Source organism: Tarenaya hassleriana, unplaced genomic scaffold (genome assembly GCF_000463585.1).
Source record: "Tarenaya hassleriana unplaced genomic scaffold, ASM46358v1 Cleome2, whole genome shotgun sequence".
Taxonomy (NCBI): Eukaryota; Viridiplantae; Streptophyta; class Magnoliopsida; order Brassicales; family Cleomaceae; genus Tarenaya; species Tarenaya hassleriana.
In genome coordinates, this window is record NW_010965372.1 from 3572226 (window position 1) to 3590295 (window position 18070).

The following is an 18070-nucleotide window of genomic DNA, read 5'->3' on the forward strand; positions in this document are numbered from 1 at the left end:
CCATTATTTAGAAAATGTTATTGTTGGAGATATTTGATTTTACTTATTAGAGCATTAAAAAAATTAAATGAAACAAAAAATCTTCAAATAAAATTAAGAAATTTTGGAAATAAAAATGCAAACGGAGAAATATACATGTGAGCTATATATATATATATATATATATATATATACACACATCCCAAATAGCTAACGCTTATTTTTTTTTCTCTTTGACCCTTTTAAAACCTTAAGTTTCTCCAAAAGAGTAGAACAAAATGTATGCATATCATTTAACAAAAAAATTGTATACATATCAAATAATATGTGTATATATATATATATATGTGTGTGTTTATGTGTATATATGTATATATATATTCAAAAAATGATTTTTAAATTTAGAGCTTTATGTGCATAATATATAATTTATGGAGAGCAGGTGAGCTCTTCTTTATGTCTAATAATAATCCCGACACCTTCGCGAACACTTTGTAAAACACACGCAATAATCATCCCCATGCATCCAATCATATATTACCACGTGGCTATGTGGACCCACCTACGATCAGCGGTAGACCCGCCCGCATAAGATAATGTCTCGTTCGTACGTTCGTAAATTTTGAATCATAATTCATTTACAAAAAAGCATATTCGATTTCGTATGATATTATATATAAAATATTAATACGTCGGTCCAAATACAGTGATTCGATTTGCTTGGGGATCTATAGATGTTTCACGACGTAGAGAGTTCCCTGAGAGGAAAACTATATCATATACCTCTATACGATTTTTTTCAAATTTATATGTAACGACGGTCCATAAAAAAATCAAAAAAGATTTACATGAATCGGATCTACCGTCTTCGAATTCCACGTTTGCACGTAAGATATGGTTGACATATTTGGGATGAATCCACAGATGTGTTTATTACAACTTTATGTTCATTTTTAGACATTGTTTGCGTATAAGTTAATTATAGTTAGATGTTAATCTAAGTTAAATGCCCTAATTTACACTTGAAATGGATCTCAGACGAGTCTATAATAATAATAATAATAATAATAATAATGATAATAATAATAATAATAATAATAATAATAATAATAATAATAATAATAATAAAGTTTATCAACTGAATAAAACCTCACTATATTTTGGCATGTTAGTATTTTTGTGTTCATAGCATTTATGTAACTTTGCTACGAATTTTAACTAACGATAATATGGTCCAACAATTATTATCTATAACATATATTATCGTTTATTGAATAAATTTATCTAATTTCTCATGATAATATTATTCGCATAAGAAGAAAAGGACAAACAGAAGAGACGAATATGACGATTGGTCGAAGTAAAATAAAATTACTCGTAAAACTAATTGAAATTGTTATTTTCAAACTGAAATATATGGCGTAGATAATTACAAAATTAATGAAAAAACACGCACACACATATACTTACATATGTATATATGTGTGTATGTACATGTTCTCATTGTGAATAGACTATTGAAGAATATAGTCGTGACAGTAGAGAGACATAGGAAGTGGATGACAGATAATTCGTTAAAAATAATCATTACAATTTCTATTATAACCATGGAAATAAATTTTTCAATTGGAATATTATATATATTATGATTTAATTAAGCATTTTCCACTTGACCGATATGTAAGAGGTCAGAGTTGTACTGCACGTACCCGTAACCAAAACTCGTTATCGTGAGACCAATTCCTCCATTTATTTTCTAACTCTACGCGCTGATATAGAAAATACTCTAAATGCAACATTGTGACACACAAACATATAAAACATATATATATATATATATATATATATATGTATATATACTATTTTTATGCGAATTTACACGAATATTTTACAAGATAAAATTGGTTTCTTTCGCTTATATAAAAGCAAAATATGGTAAACGGTTTTCACATTTCATGAAATCACACACCTCGATCGACTATATTATAAGTTAGGAAATATCTCGACCATACAAGTATAACATATAGACAATAATTGTACCGAAAATCTTTAATCGTACCTATTAATTAATAAACAGAATACACCGTTTTACAAAAGAAAATCCATTAAAATTCAGAATCTTTATTGGTTCACGTGGTAACAAATCATGCACAATTTTTTTTCTATAAAAAATCAACAGATCAAACAATTCTAGTGACATATTTTCATAACAATTAATAGATCAAGAAAGAATAGTATTTTTTTTTTAAAAAGTCAACAAAAAAGACGATCTAGTGGGTACTGGCTATGATAATAAGACATACCATTTGTCGGATTCCTATCAGTAATCTTGTCGTTGTCATCGTTTAATGTTTGGTTATTAATATTATTATTATTATTTTGTTTAGTGAAAGTTCTAGGGTTATTATAATATATACGTAGTGGCTAATTACATAAAAGCCATATTTATTTTCCCATATAGATTTAGTGGTGAAAGGAGAAGCGAGAAAACATTTTATTTTATTGAGCAAAACAACCTTACAATATTCGAGAAATTTGAAGAAATAAAGGACGTAAACTTACAAATATATTATTGACGGATTGCATGCATGGAGGACCACGCTTGATTCAAAATAACACGTTTGAAAAAAAAAACATTACACAAACTTAGAAAAAGACATGTCGGAATTGGGAAACTTTTCCTCTTAGTGTATCTGCTTGACTTTTGTTCTTCGCTCTTGCCTCTTTTATTATTTCCGAAGGTTCTTGTGTACTTTCCTGAATCCCTGAAACGATATATGGACTTTTATTTTAGCATCATGAGGTAATAAAAATGCATTGGAATTCATCCGTTCACATGCTTGGGCGAATCTGTAAGTAAAATATGAGAGATTTTTACCATAATTTAGTATGATTAATAGTGGGGCGGAGGAGGTGGAGACGCGTAGACGTAGTGGTGGGGTGGTGGTGAGTAGACCGGAGGAGGTGGAGATTTGTATTCATAGTGTTTCTTAGGAGGTGGTGGAGAATGGTAAACCGGAGGGGGCATGTAGTGATGAACCGGTGGGGGTGGAGATTTGTATTCGTAGTGCTTCTTAGGAGGTGGTGGAGAATGGTAAACCGGAGGGGGCATGTAGTGGTGAACCGGTGGAGGAGGAGATTTGTACTCATAGTGTTTCTTGGGCGGTGGAGGAGAGTGGTAGACCGGGGTGTAATGGTGGACAGGTGGAGGTGGCGATTTGTATTCGTAGTGCTTCTTGGGTGGTGGAGGAGAGTGGTAGACCGGAGTGTAGTGGTGAACCGGTGGAGGAGGAGATTTGTATTCGTAGTGCTTCTTGGGTGGGGGAGGAGAGTGGTAGACCGGAGTGTAGTGATGAACCGGTGGGGGAGGAGATTTGTACTCGTAGTGCTTCTTGGGAGGCGGTGGAGAGTGGTAGACCGGAGTGTAGTGGTGAACCGGTGGGGGAGGAGATTTGTATTCGTAGTGCTTTTTGGGTGGGGGAGGAGAGTGGTAGACCGGAGTGTAGTGGTGAACCGGCGGAGGAGGAGATTTGTATTCGTAGTGTTTCTTGGGTGGTGGAGGAGAGTGGTAGACTGGAGTGTAATGATGAACCGGTGGGGGAGGAGACTTGTACTCATAGTGCTTCTTGGGTGGTGGAGGAGAGTGATAGACCGGGGTGTAGTGTTTCATCGGGGGAGGTGGAGATTTGTATTCATAATGCTTCTTGGGTGGCGGTGGAGAGTGGTAGACCGGGGTGTAGTGATGAACCGGTGGGGGAGGAGATTTGTATTCATAGTGTTTCTTGGGTGGTGGTGGGGAATGGTAAACCGGAGGGGGCATGTAGTGGTGAACAGGCGGAGGAGGAGACTTGTACTCGTAGTGCTTCTTGGGTGGTGGTGGGGAATGGTAAACGGGAGGGGGAGTGTAATGGTGAACCGGTGGAGGTGGAGATTTGTATTCGTAGTGCTTTTTCGGGGGAGGAGGAGGAGAGGAGTAGTAATAGTTGGCGGAGGCAAAGTCTAGAGAGATTGTAAAGACAAGCAAAGATGCTAAGAGAGAAGCCATTGATGGAGAACCCATCTTTTCCACAAGAGACAGGTTTTGGGTTTTGTGCTCTTTCTTTGTTCCCTTCACATCCTTTATATAGATTCTTGGATTTATCCTTTTCCCACTTTGATCCCTCGTGGTAAAAATTGCAATTTTTTATTTTACATTTTGTAATTTCCTACGTTACATGTTGTAACGAAAAATATATATATATAAAAAATCATACTAATTGAACATAAATAAATGAAGTTATTGGGTGTCTGAAAATGTATTATTTTCTAGCCGTCGATGTTTGACATATGCTGCATGTTGATACCATATCGAATCAAATCTATTGATTTTTTTTTTCTTTTCATGGAAAATTATATCTAAAGTTAACATAACATTAATATATTATTATTTGAGATAATTGATTGTATATAATCCTTATATAAACCCTTTAAATAAAACCATTGGACATAAGTCATTCAAAATACATGACTTTGAATTTTAATTTGATTTCAGCACTTGAAGATTTTTCCTCTTCTCCCATCATTTAGAAATATATTTATAAAAACTGAAAATAATATTTCAATAGATATGACTATAGTTTTGCATATTATCCATATTTCATCTCTCTCCACGGGCCGGCGACTTACCTTTTACACATACATTATATATATACATATATATGAAAGATTACTTTATTTAGGTGAGATAATTTCGAATTAAATTTTGTAAAATTACTGGAATAAGTCGGTCCAAATTATCTTATAACCGGCAATTTAGAGTACAATAGGGGATTTTTAAAGGCAAATTTTGTTGAATCCGCAGATGTGGGATTCAGAAATTCAGACAGAATATCCAAAAGAAAAGAAAATTTTTGAAGTGGGTTAAGTCGAGGCTTGTGTTAGACACAATCTCCTCAAGACGAAATTGCCCCGTTATCAAGTGGTTACGGTTTATGGCAATCGTCTCCAAGATACAACGACTTACGATTCTACAAAAGCACCACCTGCTTTAGAGAATCCAACGAACTACAAAAGTTCAGAACTCTTTAGAGAAAAGGTTTGAGAGTATTTCTTTCTAAAAGAAGAATGCACTCAGAAAAAATGGGATGCAGAAAATGATCCTATGGGCGCCCTATTTATAATATTCGGGGGTTGCTACGAAAACATGTGAAGGAAGAGGTTCCACCCTTTCAACCAGCGGTTCTAGCCGAATCGTTCCAAAAGGAAACGTTTCGTCAAGAACGCATTGGTTCGGAGCCCAACCGTCCCACATCGACGCGCAACTTTAAATTTTAAATCCCACATCGAAACGTTTTTCTCTGAATCAAATAGTCCCGAGTGGAACTTTCAATCCAAAGTTTAAACGTTCCGCTCGGGGAACTTTGCTCGTTTTTCTCCCAAGAGGAAGAAGTGGGACCAAGCATGTTTAGCTTTAGTCAACCTTGAGCTTGAACAATATTGACTCAAGGGGGGCTCTTTTTATAAGGAAGCTCCTTCCTTCCTCTTGGCCAAAACTTTAGATGTGGGACAAACATAAATATAAGGAAGCTTCCTTCCTTGTGCTTGTCATTTTTCCAATGTGGGACAAATGTTTTTCCTCCACATTTTTATATTTATTTTGTATAACCACATTTTAGAATTAATTTCTCATTCACCACAAATTGGTTTTAAGAAATTAATAACATTTTTCTAACAATCCCCCACATGAATGAAAATTAATGAATGCATAAAAACTGTTTATTCCAAAGAGTTCCGATGAATTATTATTGCATCGGGATGGTAGTTTTTTGCCTTGAACCTTCCTTAGTGAAATACTGTCGGGCATACTAACCAGTTGGTGGACGTGATGCCTTGAACCCCCCAGTTGTATAACATATACCAAGACAACCAGTATTCACACAATAACATTTCTAACTTTCGTTTTTGTTCTCATGTTCAGTATTCACACAATAATATTTCTAACTTTCGTTTTTGTTCTCATGTTGTTGTCCGTTTCGGCCATGGACCATATCTTGGATTCATAAGTGTGTTTTTTTTTCCTTATAGGAGCGGCCATCATAACTCCTCACTTATATAGGTGATCTTACCTACCGAACTTTATGTCGAAAGTATTCTGCTATACTCTACCTTATTTAAGGTGTAGGAATCATTAAGAATTCAATATGGAATTCAACCTCACCACGATACGCAGATTTTTCTTACACTTAGATTATCGCTTTAGGAATGAAATGGAAATAAGTTCCAAGTGTTCAACTGAACTTCCATAACTTGGTTTTCCCATTGAACCAAGATCTTGGGATCTCCAGTCAACAAGGTTGGGTTACCGCTATGGTCATTCTTTTAATTCGTGGATTTTAATCCCATTCCTCTCGATAACTTGTACAATTGATCTCGATTAAGGCCTTTCGTTAACGGATCTGCTAAGTTTTCCTTAGACTTAACATAATCTATGGTTATTACACCATTTGAGATCAATTGTCGGATGGTATTATGTCTACGACGTATATGTCGAGATTTACCATTGTACATACTATTTTGTGCCCTACCAATTGCTGATGTACTATCGCAATGTATCATAACAGCAGGCACGGGTTTGTTCCAACACGGAATATCTTCTAGAAAGTTACGAAGCCATTCAGCTTCTTCTCCAGCCTTATCTAAGGCTATAAACTCAGACTCCATTGTAGATCGAGCTATACATGTTTGCCTAGAAGATTTCCAGGAGATTGCTCCTCCACCGATGGTAAACACATAACCACTAGTGGCTTTGGAGTCATTAGTATCTGATATCCAATTCGCATCACTGTAACCTTCTAACACAGCTGGATATCTAGAATAACACAAACCATAATTTCGGGTATACTTTAAGTATCTAAGTACCCTTATCAAAGCTTTCCAGTGATCTTCGTTTGGATTACTTGTGAATCTACTCAAGTAGTTCACTGCATATGCAATATCAGGTCTAGTACAATTAGTTAGATACATCAAACTACCAATGATCCTTGCATATTCCACTTGAGAAACTGGATCTCCTCGATTTTTACCTAGATGACAACTAATGTCAACAGGTGTTCTAGCTGGAACACAATCAAACTGATTGAATTTCTTAAGAACAGTCTCAACATAGTGAGATTGTGATAAGAATATTCCTTCTGATCCTTTTAAAATCTTTATTCCTAGAATAACATCAGCTTGACCCATGTCTTTCATGTCAAAATGTTTATTCAACATCTTCTTTGTATTCATGATTATATCATGAGTACTTCCCAAGATTAACATATCGTCCACATATAAACATACAATGACGTATTCATTTGCATTATTTTTTAATGTAGACGCATTTATCACATTCGTTGATTTTAAATCCATTTGACAACATTGTTGTGTCAAATTTAGCATGCCACTGTTTAGGAGCTTGTTTTAATCCGTAAAGGGATTTAACTAGTTTGCACACTTTTCTTTCTTTTCCCGGAGCCACAAACCCTTCAGGTTGTTGCATGTAAATCTCTTCTTCCAACTCGCCATTCAAAAACGCTGTTTTTACATCCATTTGATGTATTTCCAAATTGTATAACGCTGCTATAGCAATTAATACTCTTATGGACGTAATTCGGGTTACTGGAGAATAAGTATCGAAGAAATCGTGTCCTTCGACCTGTTTATACCCTTTAGCTACTAGTCTAGCCTTGTATTTATCAATTGATCCATCTGCTTTATATTTTCTTTTTAGCACCCATTTACATCCTAGAGGTTTACATCCAGGTGGGAGATCAACTAACTCCCAAGTATGATTATGCATGATGGACTCAATTTCGCTGTTTACAGCTTCTTTCCAGAATGGAGCTTCTGGACTTGAGAATGCCTCTTGCAAAGTTCTCGGTTCATTTTCTATCATATATGATAGAAAATCAGGACCAAAAGACTTTTTCACTTTTGTCCTTTTACTGCGTCTTGGTTCATCTTGCTCAGATGTCTCAATTGCAGTTTTGTATGTTCTTTTGTTAGAACATATTTCTGTCCGTACAGTGCGCTATTGATATCATTGTTGAACTCATTCATTTTGTTTTCGCTCCGTGGATTCAGATTCTGGAGAAACTCAGTTTTGTTTTTCTTTGTTGCTTTGTCTGGGCACAGCTTGCGCCGTTGTCGGAGAAGAAAGGGCTGCTGCACAAGTAATCTTGGAAGCCTTGCTAAATCAGCTCAAGTTTTATCAGATTTTTGCAAAATTTGCCTGCTCGAATAATTTAGTTTAGTAGTAAAGATTTGATTGGTATTTGTATATCATATATATATATATATAACTCGATATTGATGGCTTATTATAGAGTAGGTAAAAAAATATCTGATTTTGATCCTCTAATGAAATCAGTCGAGTTTCGTTCGGATTTTGAAATAATGAAATTGTACTCTTTTGACGACGACGACGACGGTGATGACGTGGACGACGTTGTGAATATATCATATATATATATCGGGTAATCTGTTAAATAATCAGAAATTTTAAAAGTTTTTTTTTAAATACTTGGGAAATATTTTTTTTTAAATTGATGCTTTTTTTAGTAAATATTTAATTGCAAAACTATTTCGAAACTAAATCCTACATTAAAACTAAAATCTACGGATAAAAATAGATTTTTTAAAATAATATAAATATTTTATTGGATTTTATCGATTCATATTATATTTCTTCGGTTTGGTTTAAACTGGACTTAAATTATCCAAACTAGCTGAAAACTAACTAAATCTGCTATGCGGTTTTGCGTCAAACTCCTAGCATGTTGGAAGATGACATCTTAGATCCCCAAGAGACGTGAATATCAATAGAAAGCATGAAATTAAAATTTAAAAGATATTATTAGTAAAAAGCCTGGGTTTAGAACTTCTAATAATTAGGTTATTATCATTATTATTATGTATATATAATTTTAAAAAATAAAGCAGAAAATCACTATACAATCTTATGGTTAGCGTGAGAAGCAAGCAAGCTTCCTAGGGCTGACTGTCCGTCCTTCCAGAGCTTAATGCCGCCTCTCAATTCGAGCGCTCGACGGGACAAATGGAGCCATGAATTCAAACATCCTGTAACATGGATATCCCCACATATACTCCAACGAATTCACCTGACAATTTTACATAATTAGAGTCGAGGTTATTCACGATCCAAAGAAAGTTTTCATACGACCGACCACTCGGAGATTTTCCGACCAAAAGTACAGATAGCAGATAGCAGAGTTGAACTGAAAGATGAAAAGTTCACCTGCTTCACGCCCATTGGTCTGGGCCACATTGGCAAAGCATAAGAGTTGATTCCATTGTTCGTGGTAACCGTACTGCCGCTTGTACTTACACATGCCTGTATCGCAGCAAGAACCACATTAAAAGAGTTTCGAGAAATAACAGCAGTTCCCACCTGTAAAACAACGGCTTTCGATTCATATGCACGACTACTAGTATACTTTCGGGGGTTCGGCCGATTAGATTTCAGGCTGATATTATAAGAGAAGCTTGCAGAAGACAGAGGTTCAAACCTTTTGCTGAGGCAATGACGGTGTCCCGCCTGAAGGATTGGCTACTTCTGAATCCCGAGGGCTTCTAGTTTCCTGATGAATCCATCGAAAGTTGAACCGATAAATACACTGTTACATTCATGTATACATGTATACCTATGGGTCCAGATGCAGGGAGAGGGAATGTTTACACTGCAGAAGGGAGTGTCGAAGATGCTACGTCTTTGTTTCTTCTGGTCGGGTTTTTCCTGTCGGATGAAGTGCTTCTGGGCATGGCTAGCGACTTGTGTCGATGACCTCGTCTTTACATATCTCGTAGCAATTCCTTTCCAGTCCCCTTTCCCCAGCTTTTCAAGTCCTTCCAGAAACAGCTGGTGCTCTTCTTCGGTCCAAATCACTCCTGTTGTCCCCGAAAACGATAATCTCCTCGTCAAATTCGGGATAAGAATCACGAAAGAAGACAACTATCTATCGCATCGAATTGGTTTCACACACATATAAAAGATTCGGTTCTTATTCTTAGCATCTGTACTGAGAAGTATAACCAGAACCTCAGATAGCATATAGCACTTTTACTCACCTTTGTTTCTTCTCTTAAGAGGAGGTTCACAATCACAAGAACCGATCTCGCTGTCTTCGAGACCGACAGAGCTAACAGTGTTGTCCCCATCTCTCACCTGCTTCGTCTCTTCGGTTAGGTAAACTCCGAATATCTTCACACCTCCTCTGAACGGTTCCCTTGTATCGCCGATCTGCCCAGGTTCCGTATTTTCACTCATATCCCGAAAACCAGAGATTGATGCAAAGAGAATGTTGATTCCGCAGATGTGGGATTCAGAAATTCAGACAGAATATCCAAAAGAAAAGAAAATTTTTGAAGTGGGTTAAGTCGAGGCTTGTGTTAGACACAATCTCCTCAAGACGAAATTGCCCCGTTATCAAGTGGTTACGGTTTACAGCAATCGTCTCCAAGATACCACGACTTACGATTCTACAAAAGCACCACCTGCTTTAGAGAATCCAACGAACTACAAAAGTTCAGAACTCTTTAGAGAAAAGGTTTGAGAGTATTTCTTTCTAAAAGAAGAATGCACTCAGAAAAAATGGGATGCAGAAAATGATCCTATGGGCGCCCTATTTATAATATTCGGGGGTTGCTACGAAAACATGTGAAGGAAGAGGTTCCACCCTTTCAACCAGCGGTTCTAGCCGAATCGTTCCAAAAGGAAACGTTTCGTCAAGAACGCATTGGTTCGGAGCCCAACCGTCCCACATCGACGCGCAACTTTAAATTTTAAATCCCACATCGAAACGTTTTTCTCTGAATCAAATAGTCCCGAGTGGAACTTTCAATCCAAAGTTTAAACGTTCCGCTCGGGGAACTTTGCTCGTTTTTCTCCCAAGAGGAAGAAGTGGGACCAAGCATGTTTAGCTTTAGTCAACCTTGAGCTTGAACAATATTGACTCAAGGGGGGCTCTTTTTATAAGGAAGCTCCTTCCTTCCTCTTGGCCAAAACTTTAGATGTGGGACAAACATAAATATAAGGAAGCTTCCTTCCTTGTGCTTGTCATTTTTCCAATGTGGGACAAATGTTTTTCCTCCACATTTTTATATTTATTTTGTATAACCACATTTTAGAATTAATTTCTCATTCACCACAAATTGGTTTTAAGAAATTAATAACATTTTTCTAACAAATTTCTCTGTTATTAAAAATGCCATAGTGTTGTTTCATTCATTGGAATCTCGTCGTCAATACGAAAATTATGTGTTGACTGATAAAACGTAGACATCCTATAACTTATTTACAACATGTACTAATCATAAGCTAATATTAATATTCCTAACGGTGGTTGAGATCAAGACTATTTGTAATCAGATTCAGAAAATACTATTTTTTTAAAAAAATCAAACAAAAATTTTGTAATATTATTATATCAATTATGGTATTCGGATTTATGTAATAATAATTTTCTTAATTTATAAATTTTAATCTATATTATTTGTGAAGAATAAAAAAACGCGTTATCGAGAGAGGCGGCCGTGTTGAATAGTCGAAGGGGAACATTGAAGGCGAAGGTGGTCCGTCATGCATGGAATCTTATCTCGTGGCCGTGACAGTGAATCTTTGATTTCGGATTTGTAGTTTTGCTCCTCACGTTCTTTGTTTATATATATATATATATATATATATATATATATATATATATTTCTTGTCGTTATTTTCTTGAATTTTATAACTCCTTTTTAGGTTTTAACTTATGTATAAACCAGAATTATAAGTCTCCGCATCAAGATATATATTTCATAGTAAAATAAATCAATTATCGAATATATATATAGATATATATATATTGGAGACTTGAAATCGAAATTAAAAGAAAATAATCTAACGATAAAATACATAAAAACAAAATTAGACATGAAAAAGTTTATTTTCTCACCTTTGTTTACACCACTAAATTTTCGAACCTATTCAAGCAAAAATTAGGGTTATATATATATATATATATATATGTATGCATTGGAAATACATAGCATAGAAGACTAGAGGTAATTACAGCTCTCAATAATGCAGCGTTCAAATATTAAATAGGCTAACGTACAATTGAATTATTTTGTCATTATTACGAGTACTAGCATATGCAAACGTGTTAATTGGCTTTCCGGAATAATAATTGAGAAACCATTTTTGGCTTATGCAAGAGTTATTCGGTCCACTTTAAAATTAAATGCAATTAATGTATACGTGTAACGGTAAATAAAATTACTCGTGGTAGCAAAATGGAGATTATCAGTGTAAAAAAGGCAGACCAAAACACACGCATATTATATTCGTATTTCGTACAACTTAATGACCGGTAGATAGATTTCGTAAAATAATCAGGAGGATGATTTAATTTAGAAATATTGTGTGTAACAAAACAGTTTAGCTACATTATTAAGAGCTATAGTTACTTCTATGCATTTCCAATATATTAATTGCGGCTTGATAATTACCTAGTGTATGGAGTATGCTTAAAAAGATACAAAATATTTCGGATAATATATATATATATATAATATATACAATTTCTATAATTATTTTTTACCTTAGATTGTGGTTTGGATATCATTACTACTATGAGAGATTGGTATATTTTAAAATTTTGGCACCCCAACATATATATATATATATATATATATATATATAAATGGGTTTGATTGTTATGAAGTTGTAATTGAGTAGCTGGATTAAGATGGAGACTAATCATCAACTTAGTGTTTTAAATGTTATCTCAAAAAGCTTGCAAATCTTTGGTTAGGGGTCAAAAAAGATTTAACTAATCTTGAAATATATGATACCGACGAAAATGAATAATCACCGTCATACATCATTATCCATTTGCTCAATTTGTAATTATTTTTGTTATTTTTATCCACCTTCTTTAATTATTTCTCCTCTTATTGGTTTCTGATTATTAAACTTTTGTGTTTCTATATACATAAACGGTAATATATATATATATATATATATATATACATTTTAATTCAAATACAAGTTCATGCGAAATTTCGCAAAGGCAAAAGAATCTAAGTTCATGCAGAGGAAACGTTTCTTAAAACAATCATATGGACACCAAGCACATGCATGCATTCAGGGTAGTGGCACACACATCATGTTATTTTTGTCTGAATTCAAATCCCGATGAATACGATATACTATAAAATAGCAGTAATGAATATTCATTTACAAATTATAAGATCATTATTTATTTTTATATTAAAGAGTTTAAAATAGATAACATAATTTTTAATTCTACTAAAAAAATCTAAAAATTCAAACTAAATAATATGCACATTGATATTCAAACTCAATTTCTCAAAGATTTTGAATACTTGATAGATAAAGAGGAACAAGTGCAACTTCGTAGACGGAGATATTAACTTCCAATATTTTATTTAGAAAACATATAGTTTTATGTAAAAAAAAAAGAAAAGTTGGAGAATAAGGAGATAAATAAATCAAAATAGAAATAAATAAATAATAAATTCAAGTAATATAAAATTGCTATTATAAAATAGAATAATATTATCGTTGAAATTGATATATTATCCCTCGCCCATCTCACATTAGTCTTCTTTATAGATATGCATACAACTATATATATACATATTGTAATTTAAAAGTGAAAAAAATAATATTCACGAAGGAGTTTATTACCAAATAAAATGCATGTCATTAATTACACTAAGAAAATATGAAAAAAAAATATGCATGATACATTAATTAGTTAATTTTTACGTGGACGATCCTAGAGCATTCGGTTCACACTTCATGGTAACTTTCTAGCCTTTTGTCACATCAATTTATTTTTTTTGTTAATGTTGTCACATCAAGTTATCGTACTTAATAATTTTTTTTTTCAATATAGTAATTAATAATATTAAGAATTTCTTCAACCGCATATTATTCTCTGGTCTTAGTCTTTCATTTTCGTTTCTTCACGTTTATTTTTGTGTGTTAATGGGCCCATTCCTTTACCAAATATCTCTGCTCACTATTATTACTGCATTAAATGTACTGAAATTAGAGCAATTTCAAATTACTGATATAAAGTAATGTTTTTATGTGAATCCTATACCAAGAAAATATATTAATAACATGAAGCCATCAAACGTATTATTGTTCGAGCATGGGTTGAGTAAGTTTTAATTATCATTTTATTTACTAGTCATTTCTCCTAATTAATCGTAGATATATATTTATGGTAGTTAGTAATGCTAATTAAATTTGAAGTTCGAGATATCGAACCGGTTATATATTATCCCAACAGGAATCATAAAAAAATAAGTTTTTGGAAAGTGATTTATATAATCACGATGATATATGATCCGTTCATTTCATAAATATTATTTATCCTTGATTATCAGTTAAAATTAAATAAAAAAAACATTTAACCGATGATGTTAACATGGCAAACGTCTACTTGTTATTATTATACAATTTGTTATTATTATACAATATTGGAAAATAATATCAAGTTTTGAATAAAATATTGTCAACCATGCTAGGGAAAATCAAGACTTTTTGCATAAAATTGCCATGGAAGACTTGTTTGGCAGCGAGTGAGCTTATTCAATAATTTTTTTTTTGGTTTCGTTAAAAATCGGACTCACAAACTCGGGCTGAGTCACGAGTTTCGAAGAGCCACTCGCGAGCCAAATTTCTAGATTTTTTGTATATATTTCGTGTTTCCATTTCAATATGGATTTATTGGATTCATTTATAACTTTTTACGTCATATATCGACTTTATTGAACAATAGTCGTGGATGATTTCTTGAGAATAAATCTTCAAAATGTATAAATAGAAAAGATATTGAAATTATTTTATTCGATCATAAAATATTTTTATATAGAGATGAATATAAAAAATGATATTCTAATTTTTTAAATTATTATTTATGCCAAATTTGTATTGATTTAAGATATAAGCAAATTGAATTAGGATTGAATATTTTCAAACTCATTTTTTTTAAAAAAATAGTCGAACTGAACCGAATTCCAAATGAATTTATGATTTGGATCGCATCCAACCAATCCAAGGCAAGCATAATATGAACTGTAAGTTATGAAAATAAAAATATTAATATTAAAAAAATAATAATTCGGTTTTTTTAACATACACTAGTTCTCGGGATACATTAAGTTCCGACAATCAGTTCTTTACCGCTCACACCAAGGAACAGTCGCAATTTTATTTTTATTTTTAAATGATTTTTATAATATATGGTTGAGTTGGATCAACGTGTTCGTTTTTTAATATATATTGTAATAAAAAAAGTAATTTATCTAAAAAAATTGAGATACATTGATATTGACTGGTTCTAGAAGTAATTATGGATCGCATATCAAAATTCAATCTATATATATAATTTCAAAATTTTTATGTTATATAACTTTTAAATTGATAGCATTGGGTAGTGTGATAATCCGGACTATAACGAGGTAGAAAATGATTACTGATATAAGAGACATGGATTAGAAGCGATAGATTTGAGAGTTGAATAGATTTAAAATTATACAATTAATCATAATTTGAAAAAAAATGATAGAATTATTCATAAAAATATTTATTTATTTATTTACTCAACTGTCTATTTAAAGAGAATTTTTAAATTAAATGTGTAAGATTAATTTAAACTGGTTTTAGAATAAGTAACTTTCTATAAATATTTCTAAAAAATATGCAAATGAAGACAAATCACGCTAAAAAATCTCGTGTTTATTTGTGTGGATAGTTTCAACGTATTTAACGTTCGTTCAAACGTATTTGAATGTGTTGGTGAAGATAGTAACACATATGGAATGAACAAAATATTGTATCTAACCATCAATGTATATTTGGTTAGTATTTGTATAATAGTTTGAAATATATTGTTTATTTATTATTAAGTCAGAAATTTATGTATATACGTAAGAATAGTTTAGACCACAAAAAAATGATAAATCTGTTATTGTTTGTATCAATATCAAATTTGTGTAAATATTTCCATATCAAGATCTTCAATATTTAAAACTTATGGACGTATGCATTTATAATATAAATATATTTGTTTATACTGTTCGAACACATTGGGTTCTCCTTTTTCCTTTTTGACGATTTTGATACCATTTATAATATAAAAAAAAGTTTGATTGTAATGATGTTTAATGAGATTCTTCAAATTTTTATTATTAATTCGGATTTAAAAAAAGCTAGCGATAAAGGTAAGAATATCATTGAGAAAAAAAAAGAATTGGATTTCGTAATTTTGCAATTAATTTAATAAGTTGAAGTTGCATGGCTTTCTTTGACTTTTGTTTGATTTTCGGGATCCGGCGGCTTTTGGATCACTTTAATTTCTTATCCTTTCTTTAATTACATTTGTCTTTTCTCATTAAAACCATTTATTTTTATTTTTATTTTCATTTTCTCACTGTAAAACACATATACTTTTTGTATATTTCCGCATTTCTGTATCTTGATTATTAAATGCTCATTTAAATTTCCAAACTTTTAAATAATCAGTATTTTAAATTAAATTTTATAAAATTTATCCAAACATGTTTAGTTTTTGATCGGCTAAAATTAATATAAAAATTGAAGCTGTGTCCGATTTACTTATTTTATAAACATAAATATCAAAATGTAAAATATCGATAGTTTGGATGTCAAAATGGAAACTGTACAAAGATTTGAATGTTTTTAGGGCTTTCAGTGTGTATATATATATATATATATACATGTATATGTGTGTACGTACACAAAATTCATTTTGATTAGTAAAATCGAATAATTAGTTACCTAACGGTTCGTAGAAGTCATGGGTCAAACACCTGGAAAAGTAATTGATTAAGTAATAATATAAGGAAAATCAACTTTATTAATAATATAATAAAAATGTTTACTGTTCTGCCGACATAAGATACGACCTTTTGTATTTGCCGCTTTGTAACTTTAACAAGAAATATGTTACATAAGATGAAATTATATTTTTTTTGGTTGGGTAACCGGGTTCCCTGGACCGAGGCCCAGACTAATTCCGGAATCGGGAACCAGTTATGTGATTTGAATTATGTGTTCCCTCACCAATCTGGAGTTCGAAGTCGGTCCACTAATCTTGATTAGATAAGGTTTTATGTACGAAGTAAATATTTTATAATTACATTTTTACAAACATTTAAAATTTTTTCACATTTCTAAGTTGTAGGGTCCAATGAAACGTGGATGACGTTTCATTCTGGTTGTACATTTTGCTATTCATGGGAAAAAAAATATTAGACTTACTATTAGAGCTTTTTATTCAAAATAAATTTATATTTAAATTCCACGGGAGTTAGTTCATTAGAGCGTCACTATAATAATTTTAGGTTTTTGTTTTTACCCAAATGGATTTTATCATGTAGGATATTCCAAAAAAAAATTACATGGACAAATAAACAAAAATCGAAGTGAATTATAGTATCTCAGTTTAATTCGTTTATTATTATTATTATAATAACTCACTAATTATGTTAGTTGGAATAATGATTCGAGAACGATGCAATTATTAACGGAATAAAATCCAGTTATTATTGAAAAAAATCAATTAATATATAGTTATTTTAATATATCAACATTTTAGTTTTTTATTTATATGTTACCGGTGAATATATTATTTATGTTTTTATGTTAAGACATGTTTATGGGCATTTTGAATAATTGATTGCGTTTTATTTTATTTTTATTGTGATATTATTTTATTTTAATGAAATTGAATCCAGTTAAATTTTTGTTTGATTATTATGCAATTGTAATTTTTACCAATATCGTCGAATCCAATGAATCGAACCGATCAAAATTATATAATTGTTCGGTTATATATATTTTTTAAAAGTTGAATAAACCGTACCAGCTATAACCAAACCGGAAACCAAAATGTTCACCCACTAAAAAATAGTCTATTTCAATACAAATACATATATATATATATATATATATATATATATATATATATATATATATATATATATATATATATATATATATGTATATCACACT

General features: G+C 32.1%; 2 protein-coding genes across 2 annotated transcripts; both read right to left on the minus strand.

Annotated features, from left to right (window-relative positions):
• Positions 1 to 2458: 2458 nt before the first annotated feature.
• On the minus strand, positions 2459 to 4152 carry LOC104812046 (extensin-3-like). The gene is made up of 2 exons (XM_010538984.2): positions 2858 to 4152; positions 2459 to 2744 (listed from the first exon to the last, which is right to left on the minus strand). Exon 1 carries the CDS (start codon positions 4037 to 4039, stop codon positions 2873 to 2875), a length of 1167 nt encoding a protein of 388 aa, XP_010537286.1. The 5' UTR covers positions 4040 to 4152; the 3' UTR covers positions 2459 to 2744; positions 2858 to 2872.
• A 4717-nt stretch (positions 4153 to 8869) lies between these two features.
• Positions 8870 to 10469, minus strand: LOC104812048 (myb-like protein I). The gene is made up of 5 exons (XM_010538985.2): positions 10084 to 10469; positions 9695 to 9903; positions 9525 to 9596; positions 9254 to 9349; positions 8870 to 9116 (listed from the first exon to the last, which is right to left on the minus strand). The coding sequence occupies exons 1-5, from the start codon at positions 10280 to 10282 to the stop codon at positions 9015 to 9017; spliced, it is 678 nt and encodes a 225-aa protein (XP_010537287.1). The 5' UTR covers positions 10283 to 10469; the 3' UTR covers positions 8870 to 9014.
• Between the last annotated feature and the right edge of the window lie 7601 nt (positions 10470 to 18070).

Coding starts and splice junctions, on each gene's coding strand:
- LOC104812046 (XM_010538984.2), bottom strand. CDS start 4,039: ATGGGTTCTCCATCAATGGCTTCTCTCTTAGCATCTTTGCTTGTCTTT.
- LOC104812048 (XM_010538985.2), bottom strand. CDS start 10,282: ATGAGTGAAAATACGGAACCTGGGCAGATCGGCGATACAAGGGAACCG. Junction 9,597..9,694: donor TCGACACTCCCTTCTGCAGT/GTAAACATTCCC, acceptor TGGATTCATCAG/GAAACTAGAAGCCCTCGGGA. Junction 9,117..9,253: donor GACCAATGGGCGTGAAGCAG/GTGAACTTTTCA, acceptor TAAAATTGTCAG/GTGAATTCGTTGGAGTATAT.